Source organism: Littorina saxatilis, linkage group LG5 (genome assembly GCF_037325665.1).
Source record: "Littorina saxatilis isolate snail1 linkage group LG5, US_GU_Lsax_2.0, whole genome shotgun sequence".
Lineage (NCBI taxonomy): Eukaryota > Metazoa > Mollusca > Gastropoda > Littorinimorpha > Littorinidae > Littorina > Littorina saxatilis.
This window is the reverse complement of record NC_090249.1, coordinates 17,698,090-17,723,593: the sequence shown is the minus strand read 5'-3', so window position 1 is coordinate 17,723,593 and position 25,504 is coordinate 17,698,090. Positions and strand designations below refer to the sequence as shown.

The 25,504-nt window shown below is 40.5% G+C and overlaps 1 protein-coding gene across 2 annotated transcripts in view; it reads right to left on the bottom strand.

Moving 5' to 3' along the window:
- The window catches only part of LOC138966446 (uncharacterized), a 94,721-nt gene extending 74,723 nt beyond the window's left edge, over positions 1-19,998 (bottom strand). For both annotated transcript variants that reach the window (XM_070338688.1, XM_070338689.1), the window contains exons 1-10: positions 19,741-19,998; positions 18,414-18,679; positions 15,690-15,743; positions 8,571-8,722; positions 7,282-7,370; positions 5,230-5,392; positions 3,699-3,875; positions 1,984-2,129; positions 1,167-1,518; positions 108-284 (exon numbers count right to left, since the gene is read on the bottom strand). In XM_070338688.1, coding sequence (XP_070194789.1) covers positions 108-284; positions 1,167-1,518; positions 1,984-2,129; positions 3,699-3,875; positions 5,230-5,392; positions 7,282-7,370; positions 8,571-8,722; positions 15,690-15,743; positions 18,414-18,489 — 1,386 coding nt within the window. In that variant the 5' untranslated portion in view covers positions 18,490-18,679; positions 19,741-19,998. The remainder of the gene's footprint in view (positions 1-107; positions 285-1,166; positions 1,519-1,983; positions 2,130-3,698; positions 3,876-5,229; positions 5,393-7,281; positions 7,371-8,570; positions 8,723-15,689; positions 15,744-18,413; positions 18,680-19,740) is intronic.
- Between the last annotated feature and the right edge of the window lie 5,506 nt (positions 19,999-25,504).

The window sequence follows — 25,504 nt, the reverse complement described above, 5'->3', positions numbered from 1 at the left end:
AAACATGATAACTCACAGCATACTACGACACCCGTTACTACATACCCTGCCTTCATCACCCCCACCCAAACACATCGCTCCCCCCTTGAATTTATGAAGAAACTCACCAACATCTTACTGATGACAGCAGGAGCGGGTTGATAGAAGAGCGCCATGTTGAAGAGAGAGAATTCGGCCAGGTAGGAGATCATCATGTTTCGCTGTATGCACGTGATGTACGTGGCCATGCAAGCCTCTGTTCCGCACGACAGCAGTCCGTCTGTGAAGAACGACTCTCGGAGAGACTGAAATATTGACACAAAAGCAACAACTAATCACGAAGCTGCACTGTAAACTGAAGTGTTCCATTTTTTTTAAACACGTTGGGTGTCCAGTTTTGAACACTGTGAGGCGAACTGCATCATTCTATTGCAAAAGTAGCACACATGGTAAACGCTTTAAAGGCTGTGAAGAACGAGTCTGGGAGTGACTGAAATGTTGACACAAAAGCAACAACTTTTCCCGAAACTGCACTGTAAACTAAAGTGTTCTATTTTTTAACACACTTTTTGTAACCAGCTGTGATACTACGCTTATCTCAAAATCGTCGATGAAACTCGTTTGCAAGATGCCGGCAAGATAAAACGTCAATTAATCGTTGAATGCCAATACTTAAATGTTCTAAATATTCTTGCAATTTGTGACATTTTCTACCGCGTAACAAATGATCTTTGATAAAAATCACATGACTCCGACAGAATACAGACATGAATTCTTCATTGGTTTTGTGCACAGAACCAAATGACGCATCAGTGGTGGATTTAGGGGGGGGGTAAAGGGGGCTCGGGCCCCCCATTCAGGGAAAAAAAAGAGAGAAAGAGACAGAGAGAGAGAGAGAGAAAGAGAGAGAGAGAGAGAGAGAGAGAGAGAGAGAGAGAGAGAGAGAGAGAGAGAGAGAGAGAGAGAGAGAGAGAGAGAGAGGGATGATTAAATGACAGTTTCTGAGCTCAGGTGGCCCTAGATTGCAGCATTTTGCTTCCTTGAAAAACTAATTCCGGGGGAGCATGCCCCCGGATCCCCTTAGCATGTTCGCGCGCTTCGCGCCTTCAAGTTTGCGCGAAAAAGTTTGGGTGTGCCCCCCTTCCTTAAGATCCTGGATCCGCCCTTGCGCATTTAATGACACTCACTTGCACCATCTTAGTGTCCAACTGGCTGGAGTATTGTTCCAGCTCACAGTCCCCTGTCTCCCCTCGACAGGTCAGTAACGTTTCTACCGTCTCTTCCAGCAAACTCTGCGGTGCGTGCCTCATAACATCCACCAGAAACTGGAACTGGTCCGGCGGGAGTTCGTCCGACTGCGCAGAGTAGGTACGCAGAAGCCTGTTGAGCCCCTCGTGCACCTGTGATTGCGTCACTTCCTGTGAGGTCGCCATTTTCATGTCCATCATGAGGGGCACCATCTGACGGCCGACCATAGCTCGACTGACGAAGGAGCTCTTTCTGGGCAGTCTTCTGGCAGAAGCCAAGGACAGGGATTGGCTGAAATTACAGGAAATGTCTTGAGCCAGATTTTTTTTAAAGCCAAGTTAAGGACAAGGATTGACTGAAATTACAATGTCTTGAGCCAGGATTTTTTAAAAAGCCTAGCCAAGGACATGAATTGATTGAAATTACAAGAAATGTCTTGAGCCAGAAATTCAAAACAATGCCAAGCCAAGAAAACAATACGAGAAATGTCTTGAGTTAGAGGCAAACGAGCCAATCATCACCATCACCATCACCATCACCATCACCATCACCATCATCATCATCATCATCATCATCATCATCAATCATCGTCATCAATCAGCATCAATCATCATCATCATCATCATCAATCATCATCATCATCATCATCATCATCATCATCATCATCATCATCATCATCATCATCATCATCATCATCATCATCATTATCATCATCATCAAAGAAAGACGCCTAAAAGACGAAAGAGCGAGACTAACGTGACGTTAATAGACGAAGAGACCCTGTGCTCTCCCCCAAACGTCAAGGGTTTGAAGGCCTGGTTGTGAGTGCACGTGGACCTAGCGATCTTCTTCCCGCTGATCTTGTACTGGCAGTCCAGCATGGACTCGAACGGGTTAACTAGCTGGGGAAACAAGAAGAAACAAGTCGCGTAAGGCAAAATAACAACATTTAGTCAAGATGTCGAACTCACAGAATGAAACTGAACGCTCTGCTTTTTTCACCAAGACCACATACTCGTAGTTTCCTCAGTCCACCGCTCGTGGCAAAGGCAGTGAAATCGACAAGCCATGCAGAATCGTGCGGTAGTGGTCGCGCTGAGCAGGTTAACACGCTTTTCTGTATGTCTATTCTTAGCTTACTGAGTTTGTTTTTAATCCAAACATATCACATCTATATGTTTTTGGAATCAGGGACCGACAAAGAATAAGATGAAATTGTTTTTAAATCGATTTCGGAAATTTAGTTTTAATCATAATTTTCATATTTTTAATTTTCAGAGCTTGTTTGTAATCCAAATATAACATATGTACATGTTTTTGGAATCAGATAATGACGAAGAATAAGATGAAATTAATTTTGGATCGTTTAATAAAAAAATAATTGTAATTACAAGTTTCCGATTTTTAATGACCAAACTCATTCATTAGTTTTTAAGCCACCAAGCTGGAATGCAATACCAAAGTCCGGCCTTCGTCGAAGATTGCTTTGCCAAAATTTCAATCAGTTTGATTGAAAAATGAGGGTGTGACAGTGCCGCCTCAACTTTTACAAAAAGCCAGATATGACGTCATCAAAGGTATTTATCGAAAAAAAGAAAAAAACTTCCGGGGATATCATTCCCAGGAACTCTCATGTCAAATTTCATTTGCATAAAGATCGGTCCAGTAGCTTAGTCTGAATCGCTCTACACACACACACGCACAGACAGACAGACACACACACACACACACACGCACGCACGCACACACACACACACACACACACACACACACACACACACACACACACACACACACACACACACACACACACAATGTAAAAAACAAGCCGCGTGAAGCGATTACAACGTTTAGTCAATACCTCTGTCGGCCTGAAACTAAATGATCAACACTGAAAACCCGCGAAAAGTCATCACCGAGGCTAAACGAAGCCAAACCCGAAGACCGAGCTGAAGGGTCGCGCTGGTTCCTGCGAAGCATGCAAACATTCAGGGCCGAACCTTTTGTTTTCTTTTTTCTTTTTTTAAAGTTTGAGCAAATTGTCAGAGTAAACATAATATATTTATGTATTTTTAGATTAAGAAAAATAATAAAGAATACAATGCAATATTTTGTTAAGCTGTTATCAAAACTTCAGACTTCATATTCAACTCTTTAGAGTTTTGAATAACAAAATAATAATCATTCATTTTTAAAGGTTCCCCTCCAAACGCGACACAGAGAAGTTCAACTTCATCACAATTAACTTCCAATGTTGACTATACTTTTCAGATTTTTGAATGTTTTATTGTCGGTATTATTATCGTTATCATTTTTTATTTTGGTAGAATTCAGAGAGAGTGAGCGAAAGAACATTGTGACTGGATGAATTAATGTTATTTGATTAAACGCCCCACAATGATCGATGTGCTTGGCCAAAAAAATATTTTTAACAAAATTAAAAAAAATAATATTTCAAAAACACAACTCACAATGTCGACCGGTTGCTGGAAAAATTGCACGTGAAACTGCTTAGCGAAGGACGGGGAGAACATGTGCAGGCCGAACACTTGGGGCAACTGACACTGGTACACGTCACGGTGACTGTGGATGCTGTTCGTCACAGCATCGAAAGTGATGTGCATTGGACACTCTCCGAAAATATCGTGCTGTGAAAAAAAGAGAGTTAGGTTGACGATTGACGATTGTTAAACTTTAAAAGTAAAGTTTGTACAAGTTGAGGTTGCTATATGTATGTCTGTTTGTCTGTTTGTCTGTCGGTCAGGAAGTCCGTCCGACTGCGTGTCTGTTTGTGTGTAAGTCTGTCCGTATGTCTGTCAGTTGTCTGTCTGTCTGTGCGTTAGTCTTTTCTCCTGTGAGGTGTGTGTGTGTGTGTGTGTGTGTGTGTGTGTATTGTGTGTGTGTGTGTGTGTGAGAGAGAGAGCGCGCGCGTGCGTGCGTGTGTGTGTGTGTGTCTGCGTGCGTGTGTGTGTGAGTGTTGACGTCTGTGCGTGCGTGCGTAAGTGCGTGCGTGCGTGCGTGCGTGCGTAAGTGCGTAAATGTGCAAACCTGGGGCCGTACATGCACCAGAATAAAGCCCATGCACGACATCTGTCATTTCAAGCTGAAGGATAATACAAAAGAAAGTATGGAGGCAGTTGTTAAAAAAGACATATCATCCTCCTCAGAGACGCCCCCGGTTTGCGGATAGTCTTCTGCTTTAAGCTCACCTTTCGATAGAGTCCGAAACAAACCTATCAAGGCTCAAGACTCAAAGATGTTACTGTCCTTATAAAAAAAACAAGAAAAATGTGCCTCGCAGTGTCAGGCGGTTTAAAACACAAAATACATATCGTTTACTAACTACAGTTCTCTTCTTCTTCTTCGTTCATGGGCTGAAACTCCCACTTTCGCTCATGTTTTTGCACAAGTGGGGTTTAACCTGCATGACCGTTTTTAGCCCGCCATTCAGGGAGCCATACGCCGCTATCGGGGGAAGCATGCTGGGTATTTTCGTGCTTTTTTTACCAACCGAACTAACAGTGCAAAATTGCACTAAAAGCATAACAAAAGGTATAATACTTCTATAATACTGCTATAATACTTCTTGTATAAAACATCCAAGTAGTGTACTTATGCTCGATTAGGATTTATGATCGTGTGTTTGTGTTATTAAAAATGCGATGTGGTGCCAAAAGCCTGAAAACTTCCATGTTTATGTAAAATTAAAATGGACATTAAAATTGTCTTATCTATCTTATCTTAAGAATGGACGGCTGGTAACTGGCAAGATCACACGAGAAAGGAAAAAAAATTGCATTGGTCCTAAATAGCATATCGGTTTGGTAACTGTTCGTGTGTAAGTCGTGCATTTTATACGGTAAACAGACAATGGTCGGTTCTGGTGAGGTTATGCCCCTTCTTTTTTTCGGCTGGTAACTGGCGCCACCTCGCGGCAAGATCACAGCAGGAGTTGTCACGCGTTATCACCCCAGAAGCGCTCATTTCCAAGCAATCACTGACCTGCACTAAGGGTTTGTCGTACTGCTTGATGGGCAGGATGGGGAGCTGTAGCTGAGACAAGACGCCGCGCTTGATGTTGGTTATGAACACTGGCTCTCCCTCTTGCACCACCAGTCGCTGCTCCAGCACCCGGCCTCTGTCCATCTGCACGTACACCGCGTCCCTGCCACGGATTGGACAACAGTTGGTTTAAACAGTGTGTTATTACTGTTTTCATGGCACGGATTGGACAACAGTTGGTATAAACAATGCGTTATTACTGTTTACATGGCATGGATTGGACAACAGTTGGTATAAACAGTGTGCTATTACTGTTTACATGGCACGGATTGGACAACAGTTGGTATAAACAATGTGTTATTACTGTTTACATGGCATGGATTGGACAACAGTTGGTTTAAACAGTGTGTTATTACTGTTTTCATGGCACGGATTGGACAACAGTTGGTATAAACAATGTGTTATTACTGTTTACATGGCATGGATTGGACAACAGTTGGTATAAACAATGTGTTATTACTGTTTACATGGCATGGATTGGACAACAGTTGGTTTAAACAGTGTGTTATTACTGTTTACATGGCACGGATTGGACAACAGTCGGTTTAAACAATGTGTTATTACTGTTTACATGGCATGGATTGGACAACAGTTGGTATAAACAGTGTGCTATTACTGTTTACATGGCACGGATTGGACAACAGTTGGTATAAACAATGTGTTATTACTGTTTACATGGCATGGATTGGACAACAGTTGGTTTAAACAGTGTGTTATTACTGTTTACATGGCATGGATTGGACAACAGTTGGTATAAACAATGTGTTATTACTGTTTACATTGCACGGATTGGACAACAGTTGGTTTAAACAGTGTGTTATTACTGTTTACATTGCACGGATTGGACAACAGTTGGTTTAAACAGTGTGTTATTATTGTTTTCATGGCATGGATTGGACAACAGTTGGTTTAAACAGTGTGTTATTATTGTTTTCATGGCACGGATTGGACAACAGTCGGTTTAAACAGTGTGTTATTACTGTTTACATTGCACGGATTGGACAACAGTTGGTTTAAACAGTGTGTTATTACTGTTTACATTGCACGGATTGGACAACAGTCGGTTTAAACAATGTGTTATTACTGTTTACATGGCATGGATTGGACAACAGTTGGTTTAAACAGTGTGTTATTACTGTTTACATGGCACGGATTGGACAACAGTTGGTATAAACAATGTGTTATTACTGTTTACATGGCATGGATTGGACAACAGTTGGTTTAAACAGTGTGTTATTACTGTTTACATTGCACGGATTGGACAACAGTTGGTTTAAACAGTGTGTTATTACTGTTTACATTGCACGGATTGGACAACAGTCGGTTTAAACAGTGTGTTATTACTGTTTACATGGTATGGATTGGACAACAGTTGGTTTAAACAGTGTGTTATTACTGTTTACATTGCACGGATTGGACAACAGTCGGTTTAAACAATGTGTAACAGTGCAACCCCCATTTGAAGACCTCCAAACATGTGAGAAATCAGATCTTACAAAGGAGGGAGTCTTAAAATGGAAGTCAATATACAGAGCTTATGTACAGAAAGTCTGAAGAAACAGGATCTTAAAAAGGAGGGAGTCTTAAATTGGGGGGTCTTAAAAGGGGGGTTCCACTGTATTACTGTTTACATGGCGCGGATTGGACAAGAGTTGGTTTAAACAATGTGTTATTACCAAACAACAAGACAAAATAGTTTAATGGAACGTTTGATTCAATGACAAAACAAAACGTAAAATGTACCAGTACGTCGACCCAGCGGTCTTTTAAGTACACAGACAGACAAACACTTGTGATACAAATAATGAAGGAAGGAAGCCATGAAAGAGAGGAAGATGAGTGGGGAAGGGATAGGTGCGGTACAAGATCGTTTACCAATCTAAATTTATAGAGAAGAAAAATATGTATGCGCGGACCGTGGCACAATCATCGCCCATAAACGATTTCTTTTAAATTTAACAGCCAGAGGAAAAGAATGATTGAGAAGCTGACTTTTCGAGGAGTGCAGCCAGTTCCTTGGATCCGGGGGAGGGAACCATCTTCCCGTTGAACCCTCTCTCCTTCAGCTTGCAGCCTGACAACTGGAACATTAATTTTAAGAAGCTAGAAACTTGAAATCAGCATGACAACGAATGACAACTGTAACAGAAATACCAAGCTAGAAACTGAACATCATCCTGACAAGTGTAACACAAGTACCAAGCAAGAAAGTGGACATCATCCCTGACAACAGACACATAAGTACCAAGCTAGAAACTGCACATCACCAAGACAACTGAAACATAAGTACCAGGCTAGAAACTGCACATCACCATGACAACTAAAACATAAGTACCAAGCTAGAAACTGCACATCACCATGACAACTGACACATAAGTACCAAGCTAGAAACTGCACATCACCATGACAACTGACACATAAGTACCAAGCTAGAAACTGCACATCACCATGACAACTGACACATAAGTACCAAGCTAGAAACTGCACATCACCATGACAACTGACACATAAGTACCAAGCTAGAAACTGGACATCATCCTGATAAGTAAAACATGAATTATACCAAGCTAGAAAGTGGACATTATCTGCTATTGTTGGCATCTGCCTTCTGAATGCACTTGTATCCACGCGACGGTTTGCGCGTTTTTGCTGGTTTGTTCGTCTGCCTGACTGTTTACGTAGAAGTGTCCCCACTGGATGTTGAGCTTCTTGTCACAGAACAAGAGTTACCGGTAAGTGCAATTGTGTCCTTTCTATCATTTCACTAACCGTACAATTTTGAAAAACAAAGTATTAAAGGTACTCTCTCTCTCTTAAAAAATAAAACAAAACAAACAAAACTTTTTGTGTGTTTCAAGATTGACCAAATTAAAAGCGCTGTTTTACGAAACGGGAGCGTCTGGAATTGTTTTTAAAGGCACATTCCTTCCCGTTAAAACATTTCGGTTCACCATCTCATATCTGGCTTAACTTTTACAAGTATGGGATAAGACCACCTCTCCACTTGGTCACATACCAAAAATCAACACCCTGACTGCTTACCAAGATGAATTGACATTTTCTGATGAATTAATTTGTTAAAAGCCACTGGTTTAATTTACAAAATGTATCCATCAAAATATTTCCCAATGTGTACAGGGAGCTTCTAGGTTAGTGACCACAATTAATGGAGGATTGTTGTCCCATGAAAAACCCTTGCCAGATCTGAGACGGTGAGTAGGAGTGCGCCTTTAAACAAAAATAAGTTGAAAGAAAAGTAGTAGAAATAAAGTCGACATTACCTCTACAGTAGCTTCGCAACGCTTGGGCACATTGACATTCACCACGCAGGAGAGAAGAGCTCCGGTGATGACGTCACTACTGCCCACAAATCCTGCCTCCACCAACACTTTGTAGTTGTACACGTAACGCCGACGGTGACGAAACCATGTCTCTGTATGACGTCACAAAGGAAGTAATATATAAACGGTACCCTTCATACTGGTTGGTGATTAGTTAAAAAGGTTGATTGTTTGCTTGCTTGCATATTTTGGTATCCCTATCGATACGACCTAAAAATACTTCTTTTTTTCTTTTTTCTTTTTTTCACACATTTGCATTCAAATCCTCAGACCTAACCTTTGGTTTAAACATAAGTTTATTTTAACAAAGGTTACAATCATGACATGTATACAAAGTTCACAGAAACAGCAACAAGCTAGAAGCTTATAGTGGTGTTCCTGCATGACAGTACAACATAAGGCGGTAACGGCTGAAAAATTTGTCTCAATAAACCAAATCTATTAATAACGTAATGAACGTTGCATAATGATGATAAAGAAAGACAGTAAAGGAAGAAAGGAGGGAAAGAAGATGAATAAAAGAAGAGGGATGGGTAGGAGATGTGCAGAAGTTAAAGTTGTTGTCCGGCTTGTAGAGCATTTATTCTGATTTACCCAAAGCGGCCTGAACGTTTAATGAACGAGTGTACGGTGGAAAAAAATTTCCTGTTCAAATCTGTGGAATACTGTCTGTCTCCGTTTAAAAGGTGGGGGAGGTGAATTATGTGATTGGGGAGGGTACAGTTTAAATGAAAAGCAAGCAAACATGAAAAGAAAATTGAATGAAAATTGTACATCAAAACAAAAATCAGTTTTAGAATACATATATAATATTTATGGTGTTAGCAAGTAAGAGATAGGGAGGGAGAGAGGGAGAGAGGGAGGGGGAAAGTGAGAGAGAGGGGGAGAGTGAGAGAGAGAGAGAGAGAGAGAGAGAGAGAGATAGAGAGAGAGAGAGAGAGAGAGAGAGAGAGAGAGAAAGAGAGAGAGAGAGAGAGACGAGTAGACGTATCGATTTTGTTTTCACTTTACATGTTTATCTGTTCGAAACGGCCGGACTGTCCAATAAATTCCTGCACTGTTAAAAAGATTTTTTTTTGTTAATTTTTGTTTGCAAGGAGGGGTTTCCATGAAGTAGAATATCTGTGTGTATGAAGTTGTTGGTTAGTTTGTTGATTGTGTTGTTTCTTGCAGCTAAGTGTAAACGGCATTCTAGTAAGAAGTGTGTTGCAGTTTCTGTTCCATCACCACAGTCGCATACGCTATTTTCCGCAAGGTGTCGCTCAACTAAGTCTTTCTTTAGATCGCTGATATTAAGTCTCATTTTTGTGTGGATTATTTGTGTTTGTCGACTGCCACTGTAGAAGTAAACGGGAATTTGTGTGTCGTCTTTTGTTAAGTAATGTTTAAATTCCCCGAGGGAGTCGGTTAACTGTATTTGTTCAGGTAGTTGGTTCCAGAGTACTGTTGTCGAAGGAAAAAAGGATGTTTTGTACGTTTCTGTTCGATGTGGGGGTATACTTCGTTCTAAGGGGCGGCGTCTGTGGTAGGGGTTGTTGGCTGCTACGAGAGGTGGGAGTGCTGCTTGTAGGTATGGGGGGGTCTTGTCGTGAGTAATTTTATGGAACATTGTTAGTTTATGACGGTTACGCCTTTCAGATAATGATTGGAGTCCAGATTCTCCGTAAAGCTTAAAGTGACTGGTTCCGCGGACAGCTCCGATGATTGTTCGTATTGCATCTAGGTTTAACTGTTCGAGTTCATCTGTTAAAGTTTTGCTACAATTGTCCCATATTATGTCGCAATAATCAAAGTGTGGTAGAATGAAGGATTTATACATAATTTCCAATGATTTTCGGCTCAGTCTATATTTGTATGTACGCAAGCAAGCTACGAGAGTTCTGCACTTTGCAACAAGAGATTTTATATGTTTATCCCATTTACAGTTGTTTTGTATTATTATTCCTAAGTGTTTGTGATTTTGGGAACTTTCAAGGATGGTATTGCCAAAGTTTAGATCTGCGATATCAGGGGTTCTTTGTGTACAAAAGTTCACCAATTCAGTTTTTGCATGGTTAAATGCTACCTTCCATGTTTCTGCCCAATTTACAATTTTTTCAAGATCTGAGTTTAAAATTTCGGCACGGATGTTGTGATTGGCTAAAGACAAGTACATGCTAGTGTCGTCAGCAAAAAGCTTAATCGTAGATTCTATATCACGTACAATGTCGTTTACATAAATTAGGAAGAGCAAGGGTCCAAGCACTGAACCTTGAGGAACTCCCGCTACTACTGGAAGATAAGTTGATTTACTGCCTTTTAATACAACTGCTTGCTTTCGATCTGTTCGGTAGTCTGTAAACCAGTTTAATAATGGCCCATTAATTCCAGCGGCTTCGAGTTTATGCAATAACCTTTATTGCTTATTGAATTGTTTTATTTCCTTTGGGATGGGGGAGGGGATGAACTGAACATTAAAGACAATCGTGCGGAAAATAACCGCTCTTCTGCCCCGAATTGTCAGACTCTCTCTCTCTCTGTCTCTCTCTCTGTCTCTCTCTCTGTCTCTCTCTCTGTCTCTCTCTGTCTCTGTCTCTCTCTCTCTCTCTCTCTCTCTCTCTCTCTCTCTCTCTCTCTCTCTCTCTCTCTCTCTCTCTCTCTCTCTCTCTCTCTCTCTCTCTCTCTCTCTTGAATGTTAAAGAACTCTTGCCCAAAACTGTTGCCGTTTCTTGTAAAGCTGTTTAACCATATTTTTCACACAGGCGTTTACCCTTCTGCGTGGTCTTGTGGGATAATTGTCCCAATTCACAAAAGTGGACACATTAACAACCCTGATAACTACAGAGGCATTACGTTACTGAGCATAGTAGGTAAGTTGTTTAGCAGCATACTAAACAGGCGCTTATCTGACTGGGCGGAAGACAACAGGAGAATAGAGGAGGAACACGGTGGCTTCAGAAAAGACCACTCTACTGTGGACAATATGTTTGTGCTATATGCTATTGTCCAGAGGTACCTTCTGGTAAGGTCTACATATGTTTCGTAGACTTCCACAAGGCTTTTGACTCAGCCAATAGGGCTATGTTATGGAATGTATTACGCAAGCATGGGGTTGGCGGCAAGATGTTGAACATCCTGCAAAGTATGTACAAAGGAGTGAAGTCTTGTGTTCGCACTGACGATGGCCCATCGGAGTTTTTCCGTTGTCCATGTGGAGTCCCTCAAGGTTCTGTGCTTTCACCAACATTGTTTTCATTCTTGATTAATGAACTGGCACTTGAAATGTTTCAAAACGGTAAACATGGAATACAGTTAACACCTGACGTGATGCAGATTCTCATATTGCTGTTTGCCGACGATGTACTCTTGATATCCTATAGCGCAGCCGGGTTACAGAAACAGATTGATGTGTTAGAACAGTTTACGGATAAGTTTTCCATGACAGTCAACCTGGATAAGACAAAGGTAATCGTTTTTAGAAAAGGAGGATTTTTAGCAGCGAATGAAGCCTGGAAGTACGGAAACGAGGACATAGAGGTTGTGAACAGTTACAAGTACTTGGGGTTAAATTTCACCACAAAAGTGTCATTGACGCAAATGGTCAGCGATCTGGCCTCAAAGGCAAAGATAAGGACTGGCCAAATCCTAAGATGTTTGTGGAGGCTAGGCAACATACCTAGAAGCGTATTTTGTTTTTTAAATATATGACGCACAGGTCCTCCCTATCTTAATGTATGGATCTGAGCTGTGGGGATTCCAAAGGTTTGAAGCTCTTGAGAAAGCCCATATGTTTGCATGCAAGAAGTTTTTGTGTGTAGGACGACAAACACCAAACAAGATGGTATATGGTGACTTAGGCCGCTACCCCCTTTATGTCACCTCGTCGGTTCGCTGTATTAAGTATTGGCTGAGAGTGTTACATTTGCCAAGCGAAAGACTCCCAAGGAAAGCATATGACATTATGAAACATTTACAGGGTTATGGCAAGAAAACATGGTCTCATTATTTGAAAGACATGTTATGCATGTACGGCTTTGGAGATGTCTGGCTGCAACAAGGTGTAGGCGATTTGAATCGATTTATAGCAGTATTCAGACAACGATTGTTTGATTGCTTCCAGCAAGACTGGCACGACAGCATCATGAACTCGGAGCGATTTGAATTTTATTTGCTCTTTAAACAAGAAATTCGCGCTGAAGTGTATATAGATCATATTCAGCTCCGCTGTTTTCGAGATGCATACATACAATTTCGATTTGGTATTTCACCCATAAACACTCACAAATGCCGCTATCGAACTGACGTTGTACCGGGCCTTTTGATTTGCCCTGTATGCAGAGAGGACATGGAAGACGAGAAACGTGTATTGTTTGTATGCAAAGGATATTGTGATTATAGACTTGATGCGAACAGTATTATACGTGTTATGTCTGTAGATAAAAGAGGATTCAGTGGTGCAGGTGGCCAGATTCTTATATCGTGTTTTTCAAAAAAGAAAGAGTTTTTTGGACTAGTTACCCAATGTGGAACAGGTGAACGAGACGGCGATGTGTTATACATAGTTTGTGCCGTGGAACGTTAGAGCAGGTTTGATAGCAAATAATGTATGCTGGTGTAGTACACTTGTGTTGTTGTTGTACCCATTCAAATTGTTGATTTATGTGCATGCTGGAAATGTTTCTATGTTAGAAAGAGAGAGAGAGACAGAGACAGAGACAGAGACAGAGACAGAGTTTGTGCCGTGGAACGATAGAGCAGGACTGACAGCCGATAATGTATGTTAGTTCTGTAAACTTGTTTGTCGTTGCACCTATCCATATTGTTAATTCATTCGCTGGATATGTTTTTAGGTTTGAGAGAATGAGAGAGAGAGTGAGAGAGAGTGAGAGCGTGCGTGCGTTCGTGTGAGTGTATGTTAGAGAGAAAGAGATAAAACCATGTGACTGTCCATGAATACAAACACACGGCATGTATTACTGACCCCCTCCCCCCTTATAAATAGAGCATCTCCAACTTTATTTACTCATGCCTGCCAATGTTTTGACACGAAAAGTGAAACATATTTATAAGGGGACATTTGACAGCTGTATTTTTAAGCAATGGTTAAGAACACCACCTTGGTACACTATCTGAAAAAATCGTTGATTGTTGTTAGGTTTTGTAAACTATTAAGCTGCGTTGAAAAAATGTTTGCACATAGATAGGAAATTGACACGAGGATGGTGGTGTATGTGTGGGTGTGCGAGCGTGCATGCGTTTGTGTATTTGTGTGTGTGTGTGTGTGCATGTGTGTGTGTGTGTGTGTGTGTGGTGTGTCTGCGTGTGCGTGTGTGTGTGTGTCTGCGTGTGCGTGCGTGTGTGTGTGTGTGTGTGTGTGTGTGTGTGTGTGTGTGTGTGTGTGTGTTGCAATAAAAAATAAAAAAAATAAAAAATGTACACGAGCAAATCAAAGACAAGAGAGAAATATTAAGAATGAAGAATCGTACAGTCATGTACGATCAAGAAGTCAAATCGCAAGGAGAAAGACAAAGAATGGAAACATCCAAGAAAACAGTAAGCGTTTGCACGTTAATCAGGATTGCAACTTTTCCGCAAGAACGCATGTGTCACTGAGTGGCCACGTACGCAAGTTTTCTGAAGTTATAAAACCACTTGTCGACCTAATTTTACCAGCAGCATTTACGCACATATGTGTATCCGTGTTATCAGCGCCTGTGCTTTCGTCTGTAAATCTGTTAATGTTACTTTTGGGGTAAGATTCTGATATGGCTCAGGTTCTGAAACCTGTATTGCCTGAAGCCGTGCAGATAAAGTGGAACTGTTAATGCTTTTATATAATATTATATAAAAGCATTGAAGGCACACTCACCTTCACGTAAACCATCAGTTTCTGGTCACAGACACTGTCAGGGTTTTACACACAGTACAAACACCCTTTCGTTTACACACTCACCGCTTAAGAACATCCTAGGTACCCTCCGTAAAGAGCGAGAATTTTTCAAAGAATTTATTTCGTGCGGTCAGAACGGATTTACAATGAGACAAATCGGACGCCTCGTTTTGGCGCTAGACCTAACTTTTAATATCTAAATAATAAATTGACAGTACAATTCGAAGTTTTGAAAGTTTGAGAAAAGGTAGCCCGGAAGCCGATCACGCAAGGTCGTGTTTTTCAAGCAGACGAATTTTCTGCATAGCGCTTTTTTTATTTTTATTTTTTTCATTTTTTTATTTACTATATTAGCATATATCATGATTGTATTGATTGTATTTATTGTTCAAAATGCCCCCATGGGTTATGGACTAATAAAACTTGAACTTGAACTTGCTTGCTTCTTTGAAGCCAACCGCCGCCGATAAGTTTGTGTGACTCGCAGTCGTTTGTTGCATTTTAGATTCAGAGGTACACAATAACGTGCTATTGCAGATACAGCGAGTCGCATTGAAATCACAAACTGACGACTAAATTGTGAGAGAGAAAAAAAGGAAAGTGGATCCCACGGGTTCACGATGGTTCAGGGGTAAAACAAACCACGAAATCTGGTGTGTGGTTTACGCAAGCTAAGTAGCCATTCAAACAAACTGTGTCATTTAATGCTATTAAATGCTATTGCAAGTGTGTTCCATAAGGTTAGAACTGTTTTTTTCGAGAGAAGATTTAAATCGTTCTGTAAACCATTTGAGGCAGACTGGACCTTTAACCGTTCCCCTTTATCTCCACGGGTTCAGGTAAGGCAGGTTTCACAACCTGAGCCATACATACGTATAAATAGATAACATTAATTTTAGAAAGAGAGCGCCGCTAAAAGTGCCGAAAATGTTTACTCAATCGCTTGGTAATTTTGAATGGACATTAAAATTAGATTTACGACAAAAGCGATGACGTATAGTGATATACATATATGTATAAATACAAGTGTATTAGTGAAAGTATGGTTGCAACGTTAGCGAGTCACGGGTATAATAGGGATAATTTTGGTACAGATGTACAAAATCGTACAGACAGACAGTACACTCTTGCTTACAGAGAGGACTAGAGAATCATTGCAAATGTAGTCATAACAGATGTCAAAAACTCACCCGAAGCATCGCAGGACGAGGGCTTGGGAATATTTTGACGACCTTCTATTACATCTGTGGACACACACAAAAATGGTTAGAACTAGATGGACCAGTTATCCAACCACAGAAACATTAAACACACGTACCTCCGTTATTCATGTTATACTCAAAACAAAAATATGTGTAAACGGCAGTGCACGGAGCTGCATGATGATCACGTGTTCAATTATGATTGGTAAAAAATAATTATGAAATCAAATATACTCGTAGACATAACTTTTGTCAGCGCATTTCATTCTCATGAACCCGTTAAACTGTGAAAACTAAAATATTACGAATGAAGATTACAAGATAAAAGGGTTTTCCCTCGTGTGCGCTTCAGAAGCGGTTTTTCAGGTGCTCTGAAAAGTGTGCCTTCAGTTATTAAAATTTGCAGCGGTGGTTTTTTTTCTGAACTCCATTTACATAATACATTTACTTGTTTGTGTTAACATACAAAATTACGTAAGAAATGGACGTCAATACTACAAAACAACAAGCAAAAACTGGAGGATGTTTTACATTGTACTTTCCTAACTTATGACGCGCAATTAAGGGTGGCAAGAAAACAAAATGTACTTTGAATCAAGGGTGGCCAAATAATATAGCGTCATTTGTATCAAGACTGAAAAAAAGAGAACTCTGAATCAAGGGTGTCTAGAAAATGAAGCCTAATCTGATATTAAAGGTGGCAAGAAAATGAACTGTACTTTTGAATCAAAGGTGTCCAGAATTTGAAACGTACTCTGGTTTGGACAGTCTATTTCTCTCATCGAGGGTTTCAAAAATGTACTTTAAAGCCAGGGTGTCATAAACTGAAGAGTACTTTGACTCTAGGGAGACAAGAAATGAAGTGTACTTTAAATCAAGGGTGTCAAGAAATAAAGTGTACTAGCTTTACATCTAGGGTGTCAAGAACATGAAGTGTACTTTGAAACAAGGGTATCAAGAAAATGAAGTGTTCTTTGAATCAAGGGTGTCAAAATATTAAGTGTACTTTAAATCAAGGGTGGCCAGCAACTTACGTGTACTTTGCATGAAGGGTGGCCAGAACATTAAGTGTACTCTGAATCAAGGGTGCCATAAAATTAAGTGTACTTTACATCAGATGTCTAGAAAATGAAGTGTACTTTACATCAAGGGTGTCAAGAAAATTAAGTGTACTTTACGTCAAGGGTGTCAAGAAAATGAAGTGTACTTTAAATCAAGGGTGACAAGAAAAAGAAGTGTACTTAACATCAATGGTGGCAAGAAAAAAAAGTTTACTTTACATCAAGGGTGACAAGAAAATGAAGTGTACTTTACATCAAGGGTGTCAAGCAAAAGAAGTGTACTTAACATCAAGGGTGACAAGAAAATGAAGTGTACATAACATCAAGGGTGACAAGAAAAAGAAGTGTACTTTACATCAAGGGTGACAAGAAAATGAAGTGTACTTTACATCAAGGGTGTCAAGCAAAAGAAGTGTACTTAACATCAATGGTGGCAAGAAAAAGAAGTGTACTTAACATCAATGGTGGCAAGAAAAAGAAGTGTACTTTACATCAAGGGTGACAAGAAAATGAAGTGTACTTTACATCAAGGGTGACAAGAAAATGAAGTGTACTTTACATCAAGGGTGTCATGCAAAAGAAGTGTACTTTACATCAAGGGTGACAAGAAAATGAAGTGTACTTTACATCAAGGGTGTCAAGCAAAAGAAGTGTACTTAACATCAATGGTGGCAAGAAAAAGAAGTGTACTTAACATCAATGGTGGCAAGAAAAAGAAGTGTACTTTACATCAAGGGTGACAAGAAAATGAAGTGTACTTAACATCAAGGGTGTCAAGAAAAAGAAGTGTACAATTAACATCAAGGGTGTCAAGAAAATGAAGTGTACTTAACATCAATGGTGGCAAGAAAAAGAAGTGTACTTTACATCAAGGGTGACAAGAAAATGAAGTGTACTTTGAAACAAGGGTGTCAAAAAAATTAAGTGTACTTTAAATCAAGGGTGGCCAGAAATGTACGTGTACTTTGCATGAAGGGTGGCCAGAACATTAAGTGTACTCTGAATCAAGGGTGCCATAAAATTAAGTGTACTTTACATCAGATGTCAAGGGTGTCAAGAAAATGAAATGTACTTTACATCAATGGTGTCAAGAAAATGAAGTGTACTTTACGTCAAGGGTGTCAAGAAAATGAAGTGTACTTTACATCAAGGGTGACAAGAAAATGAAGTGTACTTTGAAACAAGGGTGTCAAGCAAATAAAGTGTACTTCTAATCAAGGGTGGCCAGAAACTTACGTGTACTTTGCATGAAGGGTGGCCAGAAGATTAAGTGTACTCTGAATCTAGGGTGCCATACAATGAAGTGTACTTTGAATCAAGGGTAGTAAGAAAATAAATGTACTCTGAATCAAGGGTAGCACGAAAATAACGTGTTCTTTAGACAAGAAATAGAAGTGTACTTTACATCAAGGGTAGCAAGATAATGAAGTTCGCTTTGAATCAAGGGTGGCAAGAAATTGACGTGTTCTTTGGATCAAGGGTAGCAAGAAAAAGAAAATCACTCTGAATCAAGGGTGGTGAGAAAATATAAATGTACTCTCAATCAAAGGTGGCAAGAACATGAAAAGAAATTCCAAACAAGGGTGGCAAAAAAATAAAATCAGTGTACTTTGAATAAAAGGCTGGCAACAATCAAATTGTAATGGCTTACCGTACAATGCGACTGCAAGGAATAAGAGAAACGTCCATGCGATTGTTAGCCTGAGAGACACAGATGATGTAGACATTGTTATGTGTCCGCCTGGCTCGTCAGCCGTACTGTATCACCTTCACTGACCACTGCACACTGGGTATCTGTACGTGTGATTGCATCAAGCCACGCACTGACTGAAGCCGGCCCTTTCACAGATAGTCCTATCAGCTGATGAAGTGAACACGATCGATGACCTCGTGTCTTCTTTCCCACGACAATGGTACCTGTAATGAAAGACCCAGTTTATGCTTGGTCACTTGCATGTAAAGAACATCTTCTGTAGCCCTTTGGTTTATGTAATTAAAAGTACACTCCTTCCCATGTAAACAGTCTGGATCCCCATCTCAAATCTGGTCAGGCTTTTACATGGGATAAGACCATCCTTCCACTTGGTCACATACCAACAATCAGCTGCATGTATGCTGTCAATGTGCAAAGACGGAATTTGTTGGTGAATTAATTTTGTAAAAACCGGTAGTGTTTTTTTTAAGTGTTTTTTTCCATAAAGATATCAATTCATCAAAAACTTCCAACTCGCCGCCACAAGGCTCCTAATATGGACCATTTGTGATTTTTTTTCTGTATTTAATTTTTGCTGAATATCTATCACAGCTATGTCACTCTAATTAGGCCTAACGGTTAACCTAAGAGGGAAGGACTACCAAACACAAAATGAAATATCTTCGCAAGAAAACAAGCTAGTTATCAGCATGAAACAAAAAGTGGTCCATATTAGGAGCCCTTCCCCTACTTGTGAATGTTTCGTTTTGTTTATAATTGAACATTCTATAAACTAACCCTTTGTGTTTCTGTGTGGTTTTTGTTTATTTATACTGTACCGTTTACATTTTCTAAAGAAAGTGTTCATTTTCAAGACAAATATCTCACCGCGCAATTTATAAAAGCCGGCTTAGGTATGCTTGGCAAAGTTTTAACGTCACAAACGTGATGCAAATCTCACCAATTTAATTTGATGTATTCGTGAATTATCGATTGTATGAAGTATTTTGCAAGAGGTAATCATAACGGCGCCAAAAACAAAACAATATAAAAACAAAATAACAATCTTTCCTCGACGCAGACATCTTTTCCACACGGAATAAAGCCGAAGGAAATAGGGAGGGAAAAGTTTATCTGCACAACCTCCAAAATCTGGAAAATGTTGGAAATGTTAATCTGAACAAAAAACAAAAACAAATTAAATTAAAGTTGACAGATAATATAACGTTTTTAGACACATTTATGCACACAGAACTATATTATGAATAAATGAATACATTCTCACCGGTTTGTTTTTGCTCGACGCTTCGTCACCTCTTCGCGAATAGTGGGCATACAAAAATTGATTGCAACGAGTTCGTCCTTTTTCCGGAGCGGACGACAAGTCTACCACTTCTTACCCCATCCGAACGGCCACAGAACACTCGTTATTTCAGCAATGCAGCAAACATGTTTGGTCGAGCTGGCCTTGTCGAAAACTGTGTCGACAGACGCTGTCAATGACTGGAAAAAACCATCCGGCAGTAGCTTTCCAACACTTTCCAAACCCCCTTGCTGCTAATATGGACTCGTCGGGGGCCCAGCTGCAACTACTCTGGTTTACGGTAATCAGACACACGTAAGCGTTTTGTGCTGATAGTCACCGAAACCTGATGAGCGAATTGGAGAGGGAGCGATAACTGTTGACAGGCTGATGTTTTTCCCCTTACGAAGTTTTTTGCACGCATTCAAACAGCTTATAGCTGAGTAAGGTCATACACACACTTATGCCCCCGACCGATTTCACTGACTGTACTTTTAGTGACTATGCTTGACCGACTGTTGTTTCACTGCCTATATTGTTTCACTGACAAAAGTTTCAATGGCTATAGTTTCACCGACTGTTGTTTCACTGCCTATAGTTTCACTGACAATAGTTTCACTGGTTATATTTGTGAGTGTGTATGCGGTGTGCGTGTGTAATTGTGTGTGTGTGTGTGTGTGTGTGTGTGTGTGTGTGTGTGTGTGTGCGTCAGTGCATGCGTGCGTGCCGTGCGTACGTATACGTGTGTGCGCGTGTTTTTGTATGTGTGTGTACGTGCGTGCGGGTGTGTGCGTGTCAGTGAGTGTGTGCGCGAATGTGTGTGTGTGCCGCGTGCAGTGTGTGTGTGTGTGTGTGTGTGTGTGTGTGTGTGTGTGTTCGCCTTACCACGAATAATTGACTTACTACTGAAATATGCGATGCTCAATGTTTCTAGTGACGAGTAACAAATCCAAGCTAATCGCACATATCCGAGTCTTTGCAGCGTAAACTACGCGGCCCCACTGACTTGCTGTGTAAACCATCACGCAAAAGTCTTTAGATCTGTCAAGGATTTACATTGGGTTGAAGCATCCTTCCTCCTGGACACATACCAAACATCTACAACCTACATGCTTTTGGTGCATTGTGCTATTGTTTGGTTGAGGTCATTTCGTTAGTTTGCTATTGTTTTGTTGGGTTAATTTCGATAGTGTGCTTTTGGACGGTTTTGTTGGCTGGTCGTTTCGTTTACAAGGGACACATACCAAACATCTACAACCTACACAGTGCTTTGGGTGCATTGTGCTATTGTTTGGTTGAGGTCATTTCGTTAGTTTGCTATTGTTTTGTTGGGTTAATTTCGATAGTGTGCTTTTGGTTTTGTTGGCTGGTCGTTTCGTTTACAAGGGACACATAAGGCAAACTGCAAAGTTAATTCAGTACCCACCACCAAAACCACCCTTCTCATGCTTCTCTTAGTTTTGTTTCGAATACATGTGTCTATGTTTTGCTGTGTGTTATCTCAGATTGGAAAAGAAATAACTCATGTGCACCTTTGACTCGCGTAGTGTCAATGCTTACTTCCCTTTTGCCTCTCTGTCTCCGTCTCTGTCTCTGTCTCTCTCACACACACACACACACACACACACACACACACACACACACAAACACACACACACTACATACACTTTATCTCCAACACAAGTAAGAACAAAATACAAGTTCTTTATTTTTGTCAAAGTGAAGTGAGCACAAATATCTCATCAGGAAGAAAGGAAATACGAGAAGAAAAAGAAAGAAGAAAAGCGAGAAACGTTCACTTGTCAATGCGAGTGCATACACACCGTGCATAATGTGCATAGACATTCCACGAAATGATTTAAATCACAACAAGAAAAACGCCGTTAGAATACATGCAACATTCATTCCTCTTTTATTGCTCAGAGGTAAAAAAAAAATTAAAAAAATTAAAAATTAAAATCCAGTCATCATCATTTGTGTTATTCAAACCAAAAAAGCTTGAGTAGGCTCCAAATGCATGTCATTTTTGAAGATTACTTCCGCGGATGTGACATATAACATGCCGAAAGAAAACTGGATATATTAAGACTCGGTGAAGAAAGTTAACCAATAGTGTAATGTTTATCACGTGATCGACCACGGGCCTGTTTATTATTAGTTGTTATTCAAGTCCAGAGGAGTTTGATAAAGATGTGTGTACTTGCATGGTGTGTGTTTGTGTGTGTGTGTGTGTGTGTGTTTGTGTTTGTGTGTTTGTGTGTGTGTGTGAGCGTGCGTGCGTGCGTGTGTGTGTGTGCCGGTGTGTGTGTGTGTGAGTATGTGTGTATGTGTATGTGTGTGCGTGTCTTTGTCTGCGTGTCTCACGGTCTGTGTGTGTCTGCATGTATGTGTGTTTGCGTATGTGGAGGGGTGGTGACGGGGGATATTGTAGTGTTCGATATAAGCATTTCAAAGCTATTTCGAAGGATAGCAAGATAGCTTTAATGTTTACACGCAGAAAGAGATGCCATCGGAACAAGACAACAATGCAACTTAGCAGTGCAAAATAGAAAGACAAGGCAATAGCAGAGTTGCAATTAATGATAAAGAACAAGAGAACAAAGAGAGAGAAAAACAATATAATGCAATGTAAGTCACATGCCACAAATCAAAATAAATGTACAAGGGCTTCTCCTTACACACGTTTTGTACTTTGTTGTACAGGGTGCACGTGTTCCTTAAAAATACGTACCCTTGTATCCAATCTAGCGTTTGTGTTCGCACACGCACGCACGCACGCACACACACACACACTGACACACACACACACACACACACACACACGCACGCACGTTCACACACACACACACACACACACACACACACACACGCGCGCACGCACACACGCAAGCACACACACACACACACACACACACACACACACACACACACACACACACTCATTAACATTGAAGAACACATGTACAAATCTACGAAAAATCCAACAGACGTCGATAAGCCCCCTTACACACACACACACACACACACACACACACACACACACACACACACACACACACATATACTACAATCAATGTATTTACATACATGAATATATGCATACATTCCATGCAGTCTTTAATACAAAATGCAAGCACTGAGAAGCTTTTCGGTGGAATCTTTTTTTCCAGTTCTCGGTGAAAGAAGTAAGTGCACTCAAAACGATTAAGAGACAAAAAGGCTCAGTTCAAATCACAACTTCAAAATGGGTATAAAAATAGAAGAAAAATCGACACTTGTAATTGACTTGTTACACAAAGCAGCTTAGCTGCACGCAACTGGGAATCCACAACCACACATGTAGTTGTGTGCGACCTTTTTGGCTGGTACTCGGCTTTGCAGCACAGGGTAAAATTCAAGAACAGTGCCCCAATTTAAACCTTCACCGTGCTTCCTGGGTCATGGACGACCAAGAGCCTCACAAAAATGTCTGTGTCGCTGAGTTTTTGATTGAGACTTGATGTAATCCTCAAACACCATGGAAGTACACGACCCACATTATCCGGCCAAAGCGTGATCAGGTTTTTAACTCTGCAGGCCACAGTCCGCGATGCAGTTCCTTGAACATGTTAATAAAGTTTACGTAATGAATCGAATTTCAATGTCAAAATTATCGTTTTTAACCACACGATTTTGCCTCATTTCCAACACGGTTGTCTCCGTCTGTAAATTTCAAGACCTTGCAAAAATGTCCTTGGACTTGGGACCCTGTTCTTGAATTTTACCGCTAAACAAACAGTTACACTGTAACCTGCATGTTTTGGACAAGGGTGTACGTTATATGTAAGGCATGCAACAAAGTTGCATGGTGTAACTTTCCCTCACATGGCGCATTTAGGAGTGAAGGAGGAACATCAGAGATGACATGACGATGGTGGTAGGGATGGCGATAATACATGCTTGAGAAACTGACCCAAGGCGCGAACAGTTGAACATCTGCTGAGGAGCAAATATGAAGGGAGGAATGATCGGTCTTCCAGTTTACCTAACAGAACATGGTTGACTGACTATGTCTTGATTTGTACACCTTTTATCTCTCCCGAAGACTCCGTCTCATGGATTTTTCACAAAAAGAATCAACTGACATTGCGTGCCAAACAGAAATCAACATTATGTAGAAGACAAAAAGGAAATCTAAGATTTGGATTCAAACAGGAGTGATGCTTTGGGGTGTTTCCACATACTTCTCAAACATTGGTGCAATTTTGATCCCTTTTTGTTGAGAAATAGCTCTGATCGAGCTACAGGGGAGACAACTTTTTGAGCAAAGCAAAGCCAGAAACCTTATCGCAAAGGAAGTTTACGTACGAAAACTGTTACATGTTAATTCTTGGTCCTTCATGTTCAGTCCAGATACAAAGCCTGAATTATCCGTCACTAAGAAATCCTAGATAACAGTTTATGTCCTTAATAATCAAAACAGAGAGCTCAGACAAGATTTTAGGAAACAAAGGGAAGCAAGCGCTCTTAACGGTCGTCTATATGAAGAGCGTTTACTTCCCTTTACCTCTGAGATCATGTTTCTGTCAAATCACATTGGTAGGCTTGTTGTTTTCACTTTATGATAATGTAAATTTCGTTGACATGTAAAACTTGAATAAAACATTGTTTACACCAAATCACATTGGTCTTCGAATCAGTAGATTCATATCAGGAAGCTGATGGCTAACAAAAGCTGTTAGAGTGCACAGAGGAGAACAGACGTGTGATTAATAAGGACACGAAATGACACCAAGGCCGACAGACACGGGAAGACTGTGCACGGTCGTGATAATGAAGGGTAGAGAGAGAAAGAATGTTCAAATCACAATCAAATTACCCCAACAAAGTTATGTTATTGGAACGTTTCATTTGTGACAAAACAAAACGTTGCGTTCATAAATTCAACAAATTAAATTGTGTTCAAACTAAACGTTCCATTAACTTATATTTCTTGTGTTTTTTATTCTGAATGATGGAGCTTTGGCAGTCTATTTGTTTTGGATTTCAAATCACAAAGAGAGCCCTAACGGAGCCGAGACAGAACTTATAGCATCAGCTATCCACTACAGCGCCCAAACCCGGAGCTAGCTAGCTGGACACGGAAAAGCTTAGGCCAAAAATAAAATAGGTCTGTTTACGGTAACATAGGCCCAAAAAATAGGGTCTGTAGGTCGGGATTTTTTTTTCCCCAAAAAAACCCATATTTTTACGGTTTTTTTTTTTTTTTTTTTTTTTTTCCCCAAATGCCCCAAAAAAGTCTAGGGTCGCGTGAAAAAAATAGGGTCGGTCGGGTTACCGTAAACAGACTATTTTTTTTGTTTTGCCTTATGAAAACGTAAGAAAAAAGATAAGCGCTATCGATACGATTTTATCGTTGGCCCACGCACAAGGCGCTGCATAAGAGATTCATAAGGGGCTGCGCTCACATAATTATGTAACTTCAGCAGGACCGACGACGCACTGCAGATTATCCCAGCCCGCTACACGTTGCATGAAAGGAAAACAGGCCAAGTACTCGTCATAATCCCTATCGCGGCATAAATATTAGGCCGTGCGTCGTCTGTGCCGCTGAAACTGCGCAGGTATATTCTGCCCATAACGCGTAACGCAAGTGTGGCCACCTGCATAGCCAGAATGTGACCGGGACTATAAACCCTTTTCGTCCAAACATGACCTTAGACTTTGACAAGATACACCTCTCATTGAACACAAATGAGTAAAGAGT